The 17106-nt window shown below is 45.7% G+C and overlaps 1 protein-coding gene across 1 annotated transcript in view; it reads right to left on the minus strand.

The window, feature by feature from the left end:
• The window catches only part of myo10 (myosin X), a 97812-nt gene that overhangs the window by 30494 nt on the left and 50212 nt on the right, over positions 1-17106 (minus strand). The window contains exons 5-19 of the mRNA XM_068726056.1: positions 6871-7005; positions 6625-6749; positions 6413-6426; positions 6169-6253; positions 5270-5373; positions 4721-4850; positions 4454-4575; positions 2971-3117; positions 2560-2660; positions 2383-2449; positions 2168-2260; positions 1873-1941; positions 1621-1703; positions 1398-1506; positions 836-916 (exon numbers count right to left, since the gene is read on the minus strand). Coding sequence (XP_068582157.1) covers positions 836-916; positions 1398-1506; positions 1621-1703; positions 1873-1941; positions 2168-2260; positions 2383-2449; positions 2560-2660; positions 2971-3117; positions 4454-4575; positions 4721-4850; positions 5270-5373; positions 6169-6253; positions 6413-6426; positions 6625-6749; positions 6871-7005 — 1465 coding nt within the window. The remainder of the gene's footprint in view (positions 1-835; positions 917-1397; positions 1507-1620; positions 1704-1872; positions 1942-2167; positions 2261-2382; positions 2450-2559; positions 2661-2970; positions 3118-4453; positions 4576-4720; positions 4851-5269; positions 5374-6168; positions 6254-6412; positions 6427-6624; positions 6750-6870; positions 7006-17106) is intronic.

Below are 17106 nucleotides of genomic sequence, written 5' to 3' on the forward strand. Positions count from 1 at the left end.
CCTGTGCTGGGATCATACAACTTGGCCGGCCAAACTTGCTTCACAACATCTTAATTTCCCTTCAAAAAATGTTGAAATTTAGCAAAAAACGTACAGTATTTCCTCAAAGATTCCCATGATTCACCTGCTGGTTAATCGCCAGATACCTTGTGGTTACAGAAACGCCCACAGTCAGCTACTTCACATATCAATGACTCTCTACCAAACAACCAATAGGCAAGGAGACGTTCTCTGGTGGCAAACCATCCCTGATGACCAGACATGGGAACTGTCAATAATTACTGACATCAGCAATCAATGTGATTCCATGTTGACCGTATCTTGACCTAAACTTGAGTGTGGTGTTGCCGATGAGCCAACGAGGCACGAACAGACAGACGCGATGAGACACTGATCTAAGAACAGTCCCGCCAACGAGGTCGTCGATACTCTGGGGGAGTTTCAAACCTGCACACTGTACACCAACATGTGACGTGAAACAGAGGGAGGTTTTGGTGCCATGTTTGCAGTTACAGGCCACAAATCAAATTACAGAGTAAAGAGAGCGGAGCCTGGTTGAGGTCGAAGCAACGACCAGCAAGACGATCAGAAAAACACACCAGCAAACCAATGTCATGCAGGCTAGCCTCAGTGCTCCATCTCTTGCTGCTCTTTCACTGGAGTTCTCTGTTCGTATTCTGGTAAAATTACACATCACTCAATAAACATGAGACACAACGTTTAGTGGATCATCTCCGGTCAGTGGTGGGAGTCTCAGTGCACCACTCTGCTTCTGTATATCACAGGGTAAGAACTGTGTGTGTGTGTGTGTGTGTGCATGAATATCTGCACTCACCTTGTGTTTATTTGGTTTGATGCATCGGATGAAGAACGGGTTGGAAGTGCTGAGTGTGGCCATCAGGGAGTGCAAAGAATCCTGCAACAAAGCAAACACTTCTGTTACTACTGGTATTACTAATAATACTGCTATTCCTTCTACTACTACTACTGCAGCTACTACTTATAACACTGTGACTACTAATATTTGTACTACATCTACCCATACTAGAGGTAGTACTACACCTACTGAGGCTACTACCATTACTGTAGTAAATATAGAAATATTCCTTAGAAGTTAGGGTTTCAAAAGGGTTCTCGCTGAAGGGCTGAGGTTCTACCCAGAACCACTTGCATCTGAAGAACCATTTTCATCTCAAGAACCCTTTTTGGAAGAAAGAGTTCTTCAAGGGTCGTTGAACACATTGGTCTTTCCAAACCCAACACCCCAAAACCCGTGACTGTTGAACCAGGACTGTTGTGGTTTAAGCTGCGCCACATCAGCCCCGGTCTTTGTGTTCTGCACTGACGGTGTTGGAAGAAGACTGAAGAGGAAGACACGTTGTGTATTTGTGACTTACCTTAAACTGGGTGCTGACTGTGGGCCGTCTGTGCTTGGAGCTGCTCTTCAGAGTGTCCTGTTTGTTTCGGCTCAATACGTGTTCGAACAGATCGTAGACAAAGTCCAACCTGAGAAAAGAGAAGGGGGAAGTGGTTGGAACAAACACAGTGAGAAATACTTTGAATGTTGTTTTTAATATGTGTGAATAAGAGTCGAGAGGCAGAATCAAGCCTCTGATCTACCTGCTCTCCCTCAGCAGGTTGAGGATGTCGTCTCTGAAAGTGTCTCTGTTCTTCTCCAACATCCCCCTCACGTCGTACACCACCTGCAACCGGCCACACGGGGGCGTCAGAGAGTTAAACAGGAACAAAGAGAAGAGGAGTTGAGTTTTCCTTTTCTATCTCCTCAGTTTGAATTAATCAGATTAAAGTTATGACATTTTGTAATATGAACTGTGTCTTTACACAAACTATACTAGAGTAAAAATGCATTACCTCTCCTGCATAGTGCCTGACTCCAAAGTTGTGCACAGCAACACGAGGTTTCACGTAGAAAGAGTTTTTCTGCAGCGAGAGAAAGGAAACGGTTCGATTACTTCTGACCAACGGAGACGTCACTAACAGAACCACGGTCACAGACGTCAGACTACAAACCACGTCTGCAATCTGGACTGCAGCTGCAGTAAAGTACCGGCCAAACACTGACAGGATCCTGATGAGATCTTCTGGGTTGTGAAATGAGAGTGTTGCTGCTGAAGAACAACTGAAAGGTTTCCAGGTGGAGACGTACCGAGTGCTGGCTGTGGAGTTTCTCCAGTAAGGTGCCGTCGGTGGCTTTGGGAAAGTGACTCTCCTCATTCATCAGTGCCAGGAGACCCAGTTTCTATGGAAACACGGAGAGGAGATCCTCATCATCATCTTAGTTGTTCTCAGCGAGACTTATCACAAAAACACTGTTGTGACTAACAGCGTCTTCCTTCTCTTCTTTTTAAACGGCCCTCCTACCTTCTCGATGAGGTCCAGACACTCCCCGTTGTCCATCCAGTTGATGTCGACCCACACCAGGCCCTCCCTGCAGGAGAAACATCAACAAGGTCAGAGACCCAAAGAACTGCCACTTCAGCATGACTTTGTGTGATGAAAAGAACAAAACGATCATCGGGTGAAACCACCTCCACCTACTTGTTGTACTCCAGTTGCTCCAGGGAGAAGATGTGCTTGTTGAAATATTCCTGAAGCTTCTCATTTGCATAGTTGATGTTGAACTGCTCGAAGCGGTTGACCTGCGGGGGGGAAACAAAACGAGGCCGACATTAGACACAGAAAACACAGACGGAGAGATAATGAAGCGAAGACCCAGGAACCCCCCCGAGGTGTATTTACTGATTAACAATTAAAATATGATTAAAATACTTGGGACACGGGGAAATTAAGGGTGAGAGATTGGGTTTAATTCAGTTCAATTTAACAAACTTTATTTATAGATTCTGTGTTCATATCAGACACTAAATAATTTCCCCTCAGTCGTCCATGTTTTTGGGTAGAAAGTGTTTTGTTTTTTTATGGTAAATCTCTCCACGAGTCCAAACACACCTCGAAGTTCTCGAATCCGAAGATGTCCAGGATGCTGATGGACTTGAAGTCCTCTTTGCCCCTGATGCGGTTGTTGAGTTTTCGGATGATCCAGTTGAAACACTGGGAGTAAAGGGCCATGGCCATGGAGTCTCTGGAGTCCACCGCCTGCAGAGGAGCGGGAAACAATCACCTCCGTCAACACACACCAGTCAGGACAGAGGAACACAGACTGCTGTGATTTCAGAGACGCAGTCATGCTGCAGAATATTACACCACTTTATATGATGTTTTATAGGTTTCGCTTCTGATTTATCATTCATGACACTAAAGCACGATATTCTCATGTGCTCTGTGTGATATTATGTTATTTTAATAACCACAGACAATGCTCACCGGCCCAAAGGGGGAGAAGAAAAAGAACGTTTCACGCATAAATCCAGGATATTTGTTTACCTGAATTTGTTTGTACTCTGCGAACAATTTAAAGTTGAAAACTTTAATTTTACCCGCATATCCATGAAATTTGAACGCTGCATTGATCGCATACTAAGCATAAAACACATTTTCTTCTATAGAGAAATGGAAGTATGCTAATTGCAAAACAGTGCCTGTCAATTGAGAATAAACCTGATTCACGAACAACCCGACAGCCTTTTTGGGAGCAAAGTAAAAACACTTGTACGCACACGTTGGTGAGTGCGTCTCCTCTACAGGAACCTGTCGGCCACCTGCACTGTTGTGCTTTTAGCTCCTGACAGTGGCTGCTGAATCAGAGGCCACACAAACAGCCTGCTGGTGTTTTACCGTGAACTCACGGACGCCCTGCAGGCTGCCAGAGGCCTCGGTCGTCACAGCAGCAGAGAATATCCGCAGGACTCAAACACTCTAGCTTTTTGTTTGTTCAGTCCGGCCCACATACGCAGAACACAAAGTGAACCTTCCTCAGGCTAAAATTAGCGTCATTGTTCTGCATTGAGCTTCAGTGGAGTGAGCCGATGGGATGGCGTGCAGCACAACGCTCCTTACAACCAAAAGGGACTTGAGACTCGACTGTGACTTTCCCCTCAAAGACTTGAGACTTATGACTTCATGACAATATCTACTATTTCTCTCTGACCTAAACGCTGTGAAATGACTTGAGAGAAAGTTAGACAGTAAAAACGAATCGTTCATCAAGAAACACGCCCTGCGTTCCCTGGTTCCAGCCTCTCATATTTACTGCCTTTATATCATTGTAAACTTCATATATTTGGGTTTTGGACTGCTGGTCAGACAAAACAACACATGTGAAGACATCACCTTGGGCTCAGGGAACATGAGATATGGGATGTTCTACTTCGTATAAACAACCAGACCAGAACAGACGTGACGATCTAAAAACCCAATCTCAGAAACAAAGTGTTCCCCGTCAGTCTGCAGACAGACGAACAGCAACGTCGAGCTCAGTGTGTGGAGATCATCGGAGGTCATCACACAGGTGGGGTGACTGGACTTTACTCACCTGCTCCACGGTGAGCGGGGTGCAGATCTCCTCGCCCCTGAGGATCATGGACCGGTGGGTCAGGACCTCGGCCAGCTGATCTGGGTTCAGGCCCAGGAGGTCGGACGTTCGGCTGAGAGCAGCTGGTGGAGGGAACGCTACGTTAGCAAAAGATGTCTGCTTATAAACATTCAAGCACTTTAACATTGTGTTCCTGACACACAAGAGTTAAACAAAGAAGGACGTTCGATTAACGACGTTGTGGAAAGTGAGGAGAAACTCCCTGACCTGATTTGGAGGAGACCTGCGCTCCTCCGGCCGTCATGAACTCGATGTTCCCCGCCTGGAGAACCCCTGCCAGGAGGCGCAGGATCTCCCCGATGTTCTCCTCCGTGAACTGCATCGTCCGCATGGCATTCTGGGAACCACAAAGAAGAAGCTGATGAGAATAATAAAAACGTCAGGTTCACGTTCTCGCTGCAGCCGGCCGGCCTCTGGTGTCTGAATTCCTCACCAGGAAGCTACACTCTGTCTTCAGCAGCTGATCGGTCTTTTGGGTGTTTTGGAGGTTTGGGTTTCACTTTTCAGAGAGTTTTATATACTCTGAATAAATGAATGAATTAGTCCCACATGGAGATATAATGTATGCAAATATATGTGGGAAATCTAACAGAATGTTCTTGGAATACATTTCAAAACAATGAATCAAAAAGGAATCCCTGGATGAATATGTCTGGAGCACAGATGTAACTCTCCTCAGGTGAGTGAATGTAGTGTAGTGTACGTGAATGTAAAGCGGTGAATGTTTAGCGATGAGGCCGGCTGAGTCCCGCTGACCTGAACGTCCTGAAACGTGGCGTTGTCGTTGATGGTGTTGTCATCGAGGCAGCTGGACTGTCTCAGGTAGTGGTAGCTGCCGGGCTGGCTCAACGCGAACGCCTCTGCAACGACACAAACAAACACAAACAAACACAAACGGAGGTTTTTACTGTCAAATAATACGTCATATCACCGTCGTATTATCTCCTGTATGCATCGTGGTACGGCTGTAACCTCAGCTCATATGGTAACATACTGGACTCATAGACGTCACCATGGAACTCTTTGTATGCAAAGGTTTCTAAAAACTGTTTATGCAAATATGCTAATTAGGTAGTAGCTTATTAAATATGAGCTCATTTGCATACATTTCCAGAACATAAATCTAATCTGGTTCAACATTCTTGTTTCATTTAGTTTAGTATTAAAGTCAAAGATTTTTTACAGAGGGAACTTAGGATATCTCTTGGTATCACTCCATGAATCATAGAATAAACATCTATTATCTCCATGTAGGGTCAAAACATGAACTAGTAGATATCACCATGAAACTTCACCAGCTCATTACTCACACTAAGAGGATTGCTTTTTGTATTACAAGTTTTCTGAAATGTTATGTTTGAATATGTAAATGAGGTATTATGTAATGCTAACTTTTGGTGAAATAAGAAGAAATCTACAGACGTAAACAAACAAAGTATTAAAATAAATGTTTTATTTCCTCTAGTCTGAAAGAAGACAAGTTATGGAAGAAAAATAGACCAAAATCTCTAAAGTGACTCGTGCCATTACATATGGTGTCTCCCTTTAACATGTGGAAATCAACACAAACATTCATGTGGACACAAAATGTTCATTATATATATATTTAATATCGTACCTTTACTTTGTATAAAGTCTGGTTCAGTGGGACTCACCTCTCTGCTGGCTGTTGGTTCCTGCTAACAGAGCGTAGAAGATGTGGTAGTTTCTCTCCCCCGGGTTCTGACTGACCACTCGGTTCTGTGGGGAACCAGAAGCACCGCTGTTAAGTCCTCATGTTCATATCAGATCAGTAGAGCACTACGCTGCATCCGTGGGTTTAGACGTTGTTTTTACACCGTTGAGAGTAATGGGAGGAAACTTTAAATGATCAGATGTGGAAACAAGAAGGACACTCACCTTTTCTAAGAGGTCTGGGGTCAGAAAGAGTGTGAGTCAAGGCCAACAACAGTTGGAGAACCCCAGAGTGATGAGGGATTGAAAACAAGAAGTCATTTGGATTTACATGAGCAAACAGATCATAGATTTTAATAACTCGTAGCATCAAAGACAAATGCTCTAAAGGCTCTCCATCGCTACAGAGCTACAGAGTTAGAGGCTTTTAAGGATACAATCAACGATTCGGCCTCCCTGGATGTTGCCCTTCTGGCTGAAATGCAGCTGGACAAACTTCCCAAAGCGGCTGGAGTTGTTGTTGTAGACGGTCTTGGCGTTTCCAAAGGCCTCCATGATGGGACTGTGGTGGTGGTGGTGGGGGAGGGGGGGGGGGGGGGGGGGACAGGAGCAGGGGTCATTAACCAGGCGATGAAAAGAGACAAGAGGGGTTCTCTGGAAATGAAAACCGTTAGCATCATCACCTGCTCTCCAGCAGAGCCTCCTCCACGTGGGACGTCCCGTCTCTGGACGACACCTCCAGCGAGTGCTGGCTCATGGCCGACAGGAACTTCAGGATCAGCTTGGTGCTCTCAGTCTTCCCAGCGCCGCTCTCTCCACTGAGGAGTGAAACACACGAGTCAGAAGATTACTGAAGGTTACTGAAGGTCGTAGTGGAGATTGAGTATCTCTATTTCATACATATACTTTATTCTTCTAGTGGTAGTAGCACATGTAGCAGTAGCGCTAGTAGCAGTGTTGGTGGTATTAACGGCAGTAAACGAAGCAACGGAAGTATTAAATAGCAGTACTTGTAGTAGCAGCAGTGGTAATATAACCCAGACAAACATGTCTACTGTATGTTTCACATGTTTTAGGAAGTAGGCCGCTGACATAAATACAGTCATAGAGGCTCAAGAGCCCTTGGGTGAACATTCTTATGAGTAGGTTACAGTAATAATTAACGTTTGAACCCGTGAAGGTCCAACATTCAGACACAGTCTGGTCTCATCTGGTCCTTTCAACGTTTGACTACAGGAGCAGAGAAAAGCTCTTCAGTTAACATTAGTCTGTGTGTCTTTGGTGAACGAATCACTGCTGATGGCATTATGGGAGATATTCCAGCATTCAACCACTAGATGGAGCACTAGGACACCGCCGACAAGAGATCCAGGATACAACAGCAGACCAGCAGGCCTGAACAATGGGGAACACCTTCATCTCCCTTGTCCAGAAGCTTGCTCAGCTGCTCCCGAGTGACCAGGAACCACCAATGATTGACGGCTAACCGCATAGCGACACCACCACGGTGCTGACGGTGGTGGTGTCGCTCAGGGTTTTGGCTGCGTCCATCATCCATCTACATGTCCGGCTAAGTCGTACTTTTCCACTTCAGCGTCGGGTAACAGAACCCCCTCACTCACACCTCCTCATTGAAGACAAACCTGGCAACCCACAGAGTGAGGTTCAGGCTGGTTGATCATTAACCTGGAAACCGTTCTTCACACCGAGAGCAGCTCTAGAAATAAACTTCCTTCTTCACAGGAAGAACCTAACCTCAGTTAGGTTTAGACAACGAAACTATTTAGGTTTAGGAAAAGATCGTCGTTTGGGTTCAAACAACCACGGATTTGCTCTGCTGCACGAGACACCGCTGGTTGTGTGATGTTGTGGGATATCTATGAATTACGGCACAGTATGTTTCCTACGTTTAGCCACAAATACAGTTTCTTCATGTTTTCATTACCTCTGCTATTTTAAAATCAATCTAGAACTAGATTACCAGCCTATGTAACCAGCAGCCTGCAGTGTCTGAAGGTAGAAACACACATTAAAAACCCTGAAACACCACAGCATGTTCCTCTCGGTGCATCTCAAATGTGACGTGACGTCTGTAGACGTGGTATGGAGGGAGGTGTGCTTCGTCTGGTAAACAGAGCTCTTCATTTGGGTAATGGCTGGGTGGCTCCCCACAGAGCACTGTACACCGACACGTTAAGAGAGGCCTGCAGGCTGCTGCTCCTGCTGCACAGAAAGAGGTTCTTCTTCTACTTGGGTTTTGTTTTTTTGGGGGGTTTCCAGTAGCTGAAGAGACACGGAGAGGGCCGCCAGCTACGAGTCAAACAGGTGATGTCAGAGACATCGCCAGTGCTTTGTGAAAACAAAAGGGGCGGAGCATGTTCTGACCGACGAGGAGAGCCCTGAAGACGCATGATGAGATGAAACTCTGACATTTAAACATGAAAGAACATATGACAATCCATGATCGATAATGCTGTGATATGATCTATATCTCATGTCATTTAGGGGCTTTAGAGCTGAAACGATCAGTGTTCATTGTTTGAGAACGTGAGGATTTGCTGCTTTTCTCTGACATTAAACTGAACACATTTGGGGTTTTTGCACTGTTGGTCGAACAAAACTAGTAAAATGAACGATTGATAAATGAAACAATGGAACCATGTGCAGACTCCACACCTTAAAGAATCCCATTGTATCTGTCCGTACGTTAAAAACACACTTCCTCAATGTCTACGGTACCGTTGTCTCCCATCAAAGAGCGAAGTAGAGGCCTGTTTTTACATGGCGTTAGAAGAGAGGCAGCGAGCTGCATGTATACGGACTACGTCACGGGGCGTTCAGGGACCCGAGGAAACCTTCATACCGTAAAGTCACGACGCCGTAACACCATTCAGCTCTCCTGACTCCTAATCTAAACAAAGAAAAGTTCCACCACAAACAAAAACATCTTCAACGGAGTTCTTTTTCATTCTAATAACGATATGCATTGTGACGGGGCAGCAGGTCACATGTCACACACTGTGTGGAGTCATGTATTCATTAAGTGGACACATTAGATCTTTAATCATAATCAGGATTTGTTTTTAACTGGAGGCCGTCGATTCATCACGAGCATGTTTTAATAAATCAACATCATATTTTTATTTCATCTCATGACTATAAACCTTTTTAAAATTGTGAAATATTAACATTTTAACAGACTTTCAATGAAAAGAGATACAATCTTTACATTTAAATAGACTGTGTGTAGGTTTTATTACTTGCATACTGCTTCTGTATTTTTATATATAAATCATAAAACTACATATATTTACTTATATGCAACCTGGAACTGTTCTATACTAACATTGAGATTCATAATAACTTCCTGTATTTGTGGGGTTCCTGCTTTGTTAACTTTACAAAATGAGAAGTCAGACGTCTGTGGAGTAAGAAGGTTTTTAAAGAGGGCTCGTTCAGCGTCGCAGGAGTTTACACCGTTCTGTGCTTTCAAGTTTCAAACTCGACGAGCGTGAAACCAGAAATGCTCCTCGTCAGGTTGAACATTGATAGGAGTGTAGTTCGTAGTGGAAGCGTTATGTAAACTGCATGTGAAGCCAGAACCAGTCTATCCTCATCATTCGTCTTATGGACGGCATGTTGCGCAACACTGTTTGCTTGAGCTGTGCTGTTTGAATAAAGTTGAACTTGAACGTCACACATCGAGCCGCGCAGCGCCGTCGCTCACGACCCCGGGGTCAGCGGCGCATTGTGATCCCGGTGGAGCGGAAACTCTCAGGGCGTCTGGCTCCAGCTGGAGACGTGACCGCGCTGCTGCACATGTGGACAGATGTTGTGACGGGACGAGCTGCGTTCAGGACGGAGATGAGGTTTGGGGCGTTTTTTAAACATCAGTATGTCATTAGCGGTGTCTCCATTCACATATCTTTATGCATATGCATAGAATCGCATTAGAAAAGCTGAATCAAAACGGTAAAATTTGATCCAACTGAAACTAATTCCTGAAGACATCTTTCCATTTTCCCAACCTCTACTTCTTCTTCTACTCTGTTTCCTGGCAGGTTACAGAAATGCGTAAATTGTAGCCTATAGTGCCAACTTCTGACCCCCCCACCCCCCCCCCCCCCCCCCCCGTATATTCACTCCACACCGGTTGGAGGAAGCGTTTCTTTTTCTGCGACATTTCAAAAGTTTGCTTGAAACAATTGAACGAAAGCACTACTGTCATTTTAATTGCGACACCTTTGAATGATCACCACTAAAACCAGAGAACATGGAGAAAGTCTGGTACCTCACAAGTGGAACGGTCTAAACTGGGACCACGTTTCTGTTGCTTTCTTTCCTCCAATTCCATAAAAAGATTAATATATTAAACGTCATTTTCCCCACCTGCTTTCCATCCTTTCACTATCTGCCTTTAGCCCCATCTGTTCTGGAAAACCCAAGCTTCCTGTCCAGTTTTGTGCCATAAACGAAATTCAGAAATTGTGTCGGTCAGATTGTTGGGTATTGTTTCTGCCCCCTAGTGGCAAAAACTTTATTGATGCAGCTTTAAAGTTTGGGTCTTTGTGCGATTGTAATAATATTTCTGTAAAGCCAAAACAAAGACGAGCAGAAGCGAGCTTTGATTTGCTGTTTTTACTCACATCACTCACTCATGTTCATGTCCTTCTCTTCTTATCCTCATGTGTTTCTCTGAATGTCTTTCTGAACCCTCCTGCTCCAAAATAAAGCAGTGCTTCTACTTTAGTGCAGGAGACGGCGGGGAGACACCTCCACCATAGCTGATTCCTCTCTCTAAGTAATAAAGAGCAGCTGTACAGACTCCGGTCTTTCTGTGCTGGGGGTCTTCATTACAGTCCACCAGTGAGTCAAACTGTCTCTCCTCCAGAGGGTGGGTCTGTCTTTAAAGGGCTCGGTGTGTGTAACTCATTCAAACAGCTTTGTCTACAGCGATGGCCACATGTGAAAGGGCCCGCTAAATGTAACTCATTTAAAAGAGCTCTGGCAGCACGCCGACTTCTCCACACTAGGACACACACACACACACACACACACACACACACACACACACACACACACACACACACACACACACACACACACACACTACACAGCACCCTGCCTTTTGTGCTGATCCCTGGCCCTCCACATGCTGTTGCCACCCAAGGTACTCTGGACCTCACCCAGGCCTTTTGTAGCGAGGAGCAGAGCCACAGAGTTTCTGAGCAGGAGGAGGAACGGAGACGAAAAGTGAATCAATCCGTCTACTCGTCATTTAATAATCTGGTGTTAAGTCTGCTGAACGACTGATCTCGTCTAAACTACCTGCTTGTTCAAAGTTTAAGATTAAATGACTTGTTAAGATGGACCGGAGTCTCAACTAAAGTCTGCCAGGCGTCGTGCTCATAGGCTGTACATAAGAAGCGGACGTTGTGTGTGGACTACAGTTCTGCCCGTCGCCATCTTGGTTATTGGCCCGCCGCCATTTTGCTTTATTGGACCCAAAAGTGATGAGTTATTATGAATCCAACTGCCTTTCTTGGCAAGACCCTGTAGGATTGGCCAGGGCTCTCTCCGAGGGTGCTGATTGGTTTCAGGTCATATGCCCTGACCTATGAGCAATCCTGGTCAACGCCCGACATCAACCAATCGTAGCTGCCTCAACCAGCTATGTAGGGCGACTGTAAACTAGAGATTGAGACCATAAACTCATGTTCACAATGTTTACTGAGGGAATAAATCAAGAGAGAAGTAGAGTCATTTTAGACTAGACTTCTATACAACCAGAGGAGTCGCCCCCTGGTGGACACTAGAGAGAATGCAGGTAAGAAGAGGTTTCCACCTGGTTGTGCTCCAACCATATTAAAAAGTTGCACACTCAAAATGAAGAAAATAACTTCTTAACGACAAAACTCCTGTACGCCTCAGCTGTACTTACTAGATGTTAGCATGCTAACATGCTAACATGAGGTGGTAAGAAACGACGGAGCTATCCAGGTTGATCTGCGTCTACCTCCATGAAGACATTCCTCTATTTCTTCGATCATTGGGGAAGAAACTTAAGCAGACTGTGAGACTTTCAGAGTGGAACCTAAAGAAACACAGAGTGTGTTTGTTCAGACCCACAAACCTCAAGACTCCAACGTAAACTCATGAACGGAGCCAAACTATTCCTCTCTGAGGCACCGAGACTCGTCCTCACTTACTCACGAATGCCTCTAATTTATACCGACGTCAGTCACAAACAGAAAATAGCTGCTGGCCTCATGTTACACCGAAAACAAACACGGTCCGATATGTTTCCTTCCCATCATGCTCTCCTCCTTTTTGCCGGCGATGCATTCCTACCCTTGGGTCACCGGCGAGTTATTAATCCGCCTCGCGGTGCAGAGGACGCAGATAAAGCAGAGGGAAGCCTCTCAGGTGTGTTGTTGCAGGGCTTTGCCGCGGGGGCTTTTTCGTGACCCCCGGATGCCTGAGTGATTACCGAGGCTGGAGAGTCTCGAGTCTGACCTCACCCCGCCTCTGGGGTCAGGAGGTCAGGGGCAGACTGCTGGGTCGGGGGGGAGGGGGGGGGGGGGGGGGGGAGAACACCCTCAGTGCTTCACCATTTAATCAAACCTCTGGGGGAGCCGGTCAGAATGCACTTTGACCGTTAGATATTTCATAGAAGGGCTGCACACACACACACACACACACACACACACACACACACACACACACACACACACACACACACACACACACACACACACACACACACACACACACACACACACACCCGATAACAGCTGGGCAAATATGGTGTCAAGGTGCTCACCCTAGATTTGTGAAAAACTTCCCGTTGACCTGCCCTGACCTGAACCGCCTCGCCAGACTTTCTGTAAATCAAGTCACCATCGAGACACGGACCCTGAGGAAGCTCATGCAATATGATCAAAAGCTACAGAACAGCTGCTGAACTGACTTTGAGGAGATATCGTGTTTGTCACAATTGTATTAATCTTCTTCTTTATTGTTTGGCCAACGTTCTCCTGCAGCTGCGTGGATTTAGACAACATTGAACGATGCTCGCTGTGTATATATTGTATATTTTTCAGGTCAGTTGAGGTACAGAACCGTGCAGACCAGTCAAGTTCCCTCCTCACTGAATTAGGAAACCATGACTTTATGGAGCTGGCTTTGTGCACACAGAGGCATTGTAATGTTGAAACCCGAAACAAACACAAAGTGTTGACACAGAGTGTAAAATAGCAGTGAGTTATGCAGCATCAGGAGTCTGAACCTGCTGTTTATTGCTTTATTATCCAGAAGAAGAAGCTGCCATGGTGGCCTTCTCTGTGTGTAGTGAACGTTTGGAGTTGTTCCAGGAGTTTCTTCGTTGGCGGTTCAGAACACGTTCTTGCTGAAATGAGCAGCAAAAACACGGCGGGGGGGAGAGGGGGCGGGGCGGGGGGGGTTCCATAAAAATCATGTGGCTCGACGCAGGCAGGTATCCGCATCAGTGCAACCGCAAAGTGGCATTCATGAGCATTAATGAGCAGATGCATTGTGTTAGAGCCTCTTCCTCCTCCTCCTCCTCCTCCTCCTCACCAGCTTCTGTTTCACTCGCCTCCCTCCGCCTGGATCCGATTACCCACAATCCCTAGATCCGACAAGAAAGCTTCCTGCCTCGCCTGAAAGTGCCAAGTCAGCAATTTATAGCTCCTCTTCCTCACAAGAAGTGATCGTTTCTCTGTGTTGCATGTTTTACGAGGGTCCGCTCCGAGACGGCTTTTGGTGTTTTTTCGGGGGGACCAATGGGGGGGGGGGAATCTGTGTGTGTGTGTGTGTGTCACCATTGTGAACCAGACCACGTACTGTGGCAGCTGGACTAAACTGATCCTCCACCCAGAATCTAACTTTAGGTATCAGGCACTCAAACGTTACGAGCCTGAAACCAACCGGTGACAAAACAAATTAAATTACAGCAAAACTATACGTATATATATTTATAACTATGTATATATGTATATATATATATATAGTACATAGTACTTGGTGCTGCTCACTGACACTTACAGTACATCAGAACACGTTTGACCGTCTGCAGAGAGGAGGTGAAACACAGCGTAGCTCTTTCTGATCGGGTTTCACGTTGCCTCCCAACAACTGCACCATGAACCCTGAACAGCCCTGGTCCTGAGCCCACACAGTCCGGCTCAAGCCCTCCAGGAAGACCGCCGCTCCGCCCTGCAATTATTCACAGCCTCACGCATCCATCACTCACTGCAGCGGAGCTCCAGCCTCCGCTTCACCTCCACGTATCAAAGCAGAGACCTCCTAAAGAAACGTGACACCACTGAACGTTCCCCGAAGCGTTCCGCTGAAGGTTACAGAACGGGAACATTTGACTTCAAAGTGCCGGTTGTTTCAGGTTCTTCTGATTCCCTGATGTTCTGCCTCTTTAAAGACGACTGCAGTCTGAGACTTTCCTCTCAGCTGGGAGTTTAGTGCCTTGCTCGAGGGCAACAATTAACTGGTTAACTACTCAGAGGCAGTAAAAATAAAAACCAGCAGTTAAAAAGTAACACTCTCACTGGTTTGAGGTCAAGAGAGAGAAAAGCAAGTAATACTCAAACACATCAGATCTCCTTTTTTTAGGATCATTGTTCATTAAAAACTACATTTTTACACTTTTTTTGTGAAAATTGAGGCAAAAATGTATACATTTGTGAAAAACCCTCCAAACTAATGTGGTAAAATACTTCAAAAATCTGTCTTTTTCAAAGACTTTTGTAAGAGCCCGCTTCAAAATGTTCTTAAGTAATCAGATTTGGAGCGGAGTGTGTCTTCACTCTGACACACAGTAAACCACCAGGTTGTGTTTGAGCTGAGTCACAGGTCAAAGGTCAGGCTGTGGTCTGTGGTCCGTCCTCCCCCTGCCTGCATGGCTCCATGTGCTGCTGTCATGGAAAAACTACGTAACCAAACCGATGTTTTTTTTATATATATTTGTGTCTTAAAGCTACAGATTCTGCGGTAAATTAAGTGTTTTCATAAACTCCGGGCCCTCAGAAGTAATTGAAAAATGTTCGAGAACGGATCGGATCGCCGAAGCCCTCGAGGGACATTTGCTCGTTGCAGCATGAACCGGCGTGAGCAGGACAAACAGGAAGCAGATCTGTGGCAGCGATTACGTCTCCGCGGACAGAATGGCAGCATTGTGAAGCTCGGGGGGGCCTTCCCCCCCCCAACGGTACGACATGTTTGTGTTTACGCCTCGCTGTGAGCGCCCCGGTGAACGTTCTTCCCACCGACCGACATCCTGGAGGACAAAAGACTTTCTGTGTCCTGAGCAGAAGGACGGAGGCAAACGCAGACCGGAGGACGACCGAGCCGCTGGGTTTTCACAGTTCAATACGATGGGAGTCGTTCTGCTCAGGTCAACACCAGACGAACAAGTAACCAGAATACTGACAGAGCTGATGGTGTGTGTGCAGTCCAGTTGTTTGACAAACTGACGACATTCAGCAGAAGTCGGGGCGGACGAGTCAAACGAACACGGGACTTTCACCCAGGAGACAGCTGTTCATGTCACGCGTGAACACAAAAGTCATTTTTAAGTTTTAAGCTAAACCCGACAAAGTAATCCTGTTGTGTTATGTTCTAAACTGTGTGAAACGTCTATAATATGTGTCAATCAAACCGTAATTGAGGACGTAGTTTAGTAAGGTACCCTGTAGAGGACAGGGTTGCTTTGAACCAGGACTACTATCCTGCAAAAACAAGTCCGGGTTTCTCTGAATCGGGTTTCCACTTCACAAAAGAAACCACGTTCCTGCAGAGCGCGGACCGTAAACCGTGAGAGACGCAGCGACGTTCTTCTCCTTCGCTCGATGCTTCAGCTGCGGAGCCGCCGATCAAAGCAACGGCAACACCGATGGAAGTAAAGGAAGAAGTCTCACCACGAGTTCTCACCACGAGAACGTCGTCAGCAAAGAAAGCAAAGCCGGCGTTCACAAACTCAAACCAGCTTATGTTTTAAAAGGGGACATGTGGGTCTCATTACCCACAACGCCAATGAAACCAGGGCTGTAAACTCACGCCAGCTAATTGTCAGAAAACTGCGACACTCTGAAGCACCCCCCCCCCCCTCTTAACTGTTTCTATCTCACTCTGCTTCTTTTTACAAGTTTGCTGAACTGTTTGAGTTTGAACCCTTGAATGTCAGTAAACCTCACGCAGCACATCCTGACTGACCCGTGACCAGACCCGGGACAGGAACGGGTCCAACGTCGCCGAGTTCAGGTTTCTCTGGTGCTTGAAAGAAAGTTTCCAAAAAGCCTACGACGTTTTTAATGCGACGTTTCTTGGCGTCTGAAGCCGTCAGGTAAGCGTTTTCTCTCTGTGGTCTTGATTTTCAGTACAATTTATTTTAAAAATGTATTTCATAAACAATTGGAAAACACCGGAATCTAAATGTACAACCTTTGTCCAAGTGTCCACAAGTGTTTCCAATGTGGGAAACAAATGGAGGCTCTGCTGCATGTATTGAATTATTCTTTAAGCCTATAGTTCAGTCCAGGTTTCACAGATTTTTTCGTCACGTGACTGTTGATCTCAGCCAGGTCAATCACGGCTTCACAGTTTCGCTGAGGAGCTCAGAATTTAATGTTTTTTACAGAATCTGTTTAGAATAAACAGATTCTTTGAAGCGAGATGAAATGTTTTGGTTGAAGTCTCACAATTTTTAAGCTTCGTTTTAGCTGCTTTTTCTGATGTGTTCAAGGACCGTCAGAAAGATGAAGATCTGACAACCAGTGGAGTTTTGGTGATTGTTTTGGGGTTCAGATGGTTTGAAGTAACAATGCTCTGATCCCTACTGCATATATAGAGACCAGGTGTCGGCGTCACGTGACTTTGTCTTTGTCCCT

This window comes from Cebidichthys violaceus, unplaced genomic scaffold (genome assembly GCF_023349555.1).
Source record: "Cebidichthys violaceus isolate CVI_PGR_0920_01 unplaced genomic scaffold, fCebVio1.0.p SCAF_38, whole genome shotgun sequence".
In the NCBI taxonomy this organism is placed as follows: Eukaryota; Metazoa; Chordata; class Actinopteri; order Perciformes; family Stichaeidae; genus Cebidichthys; species Cebidichthys violaceus.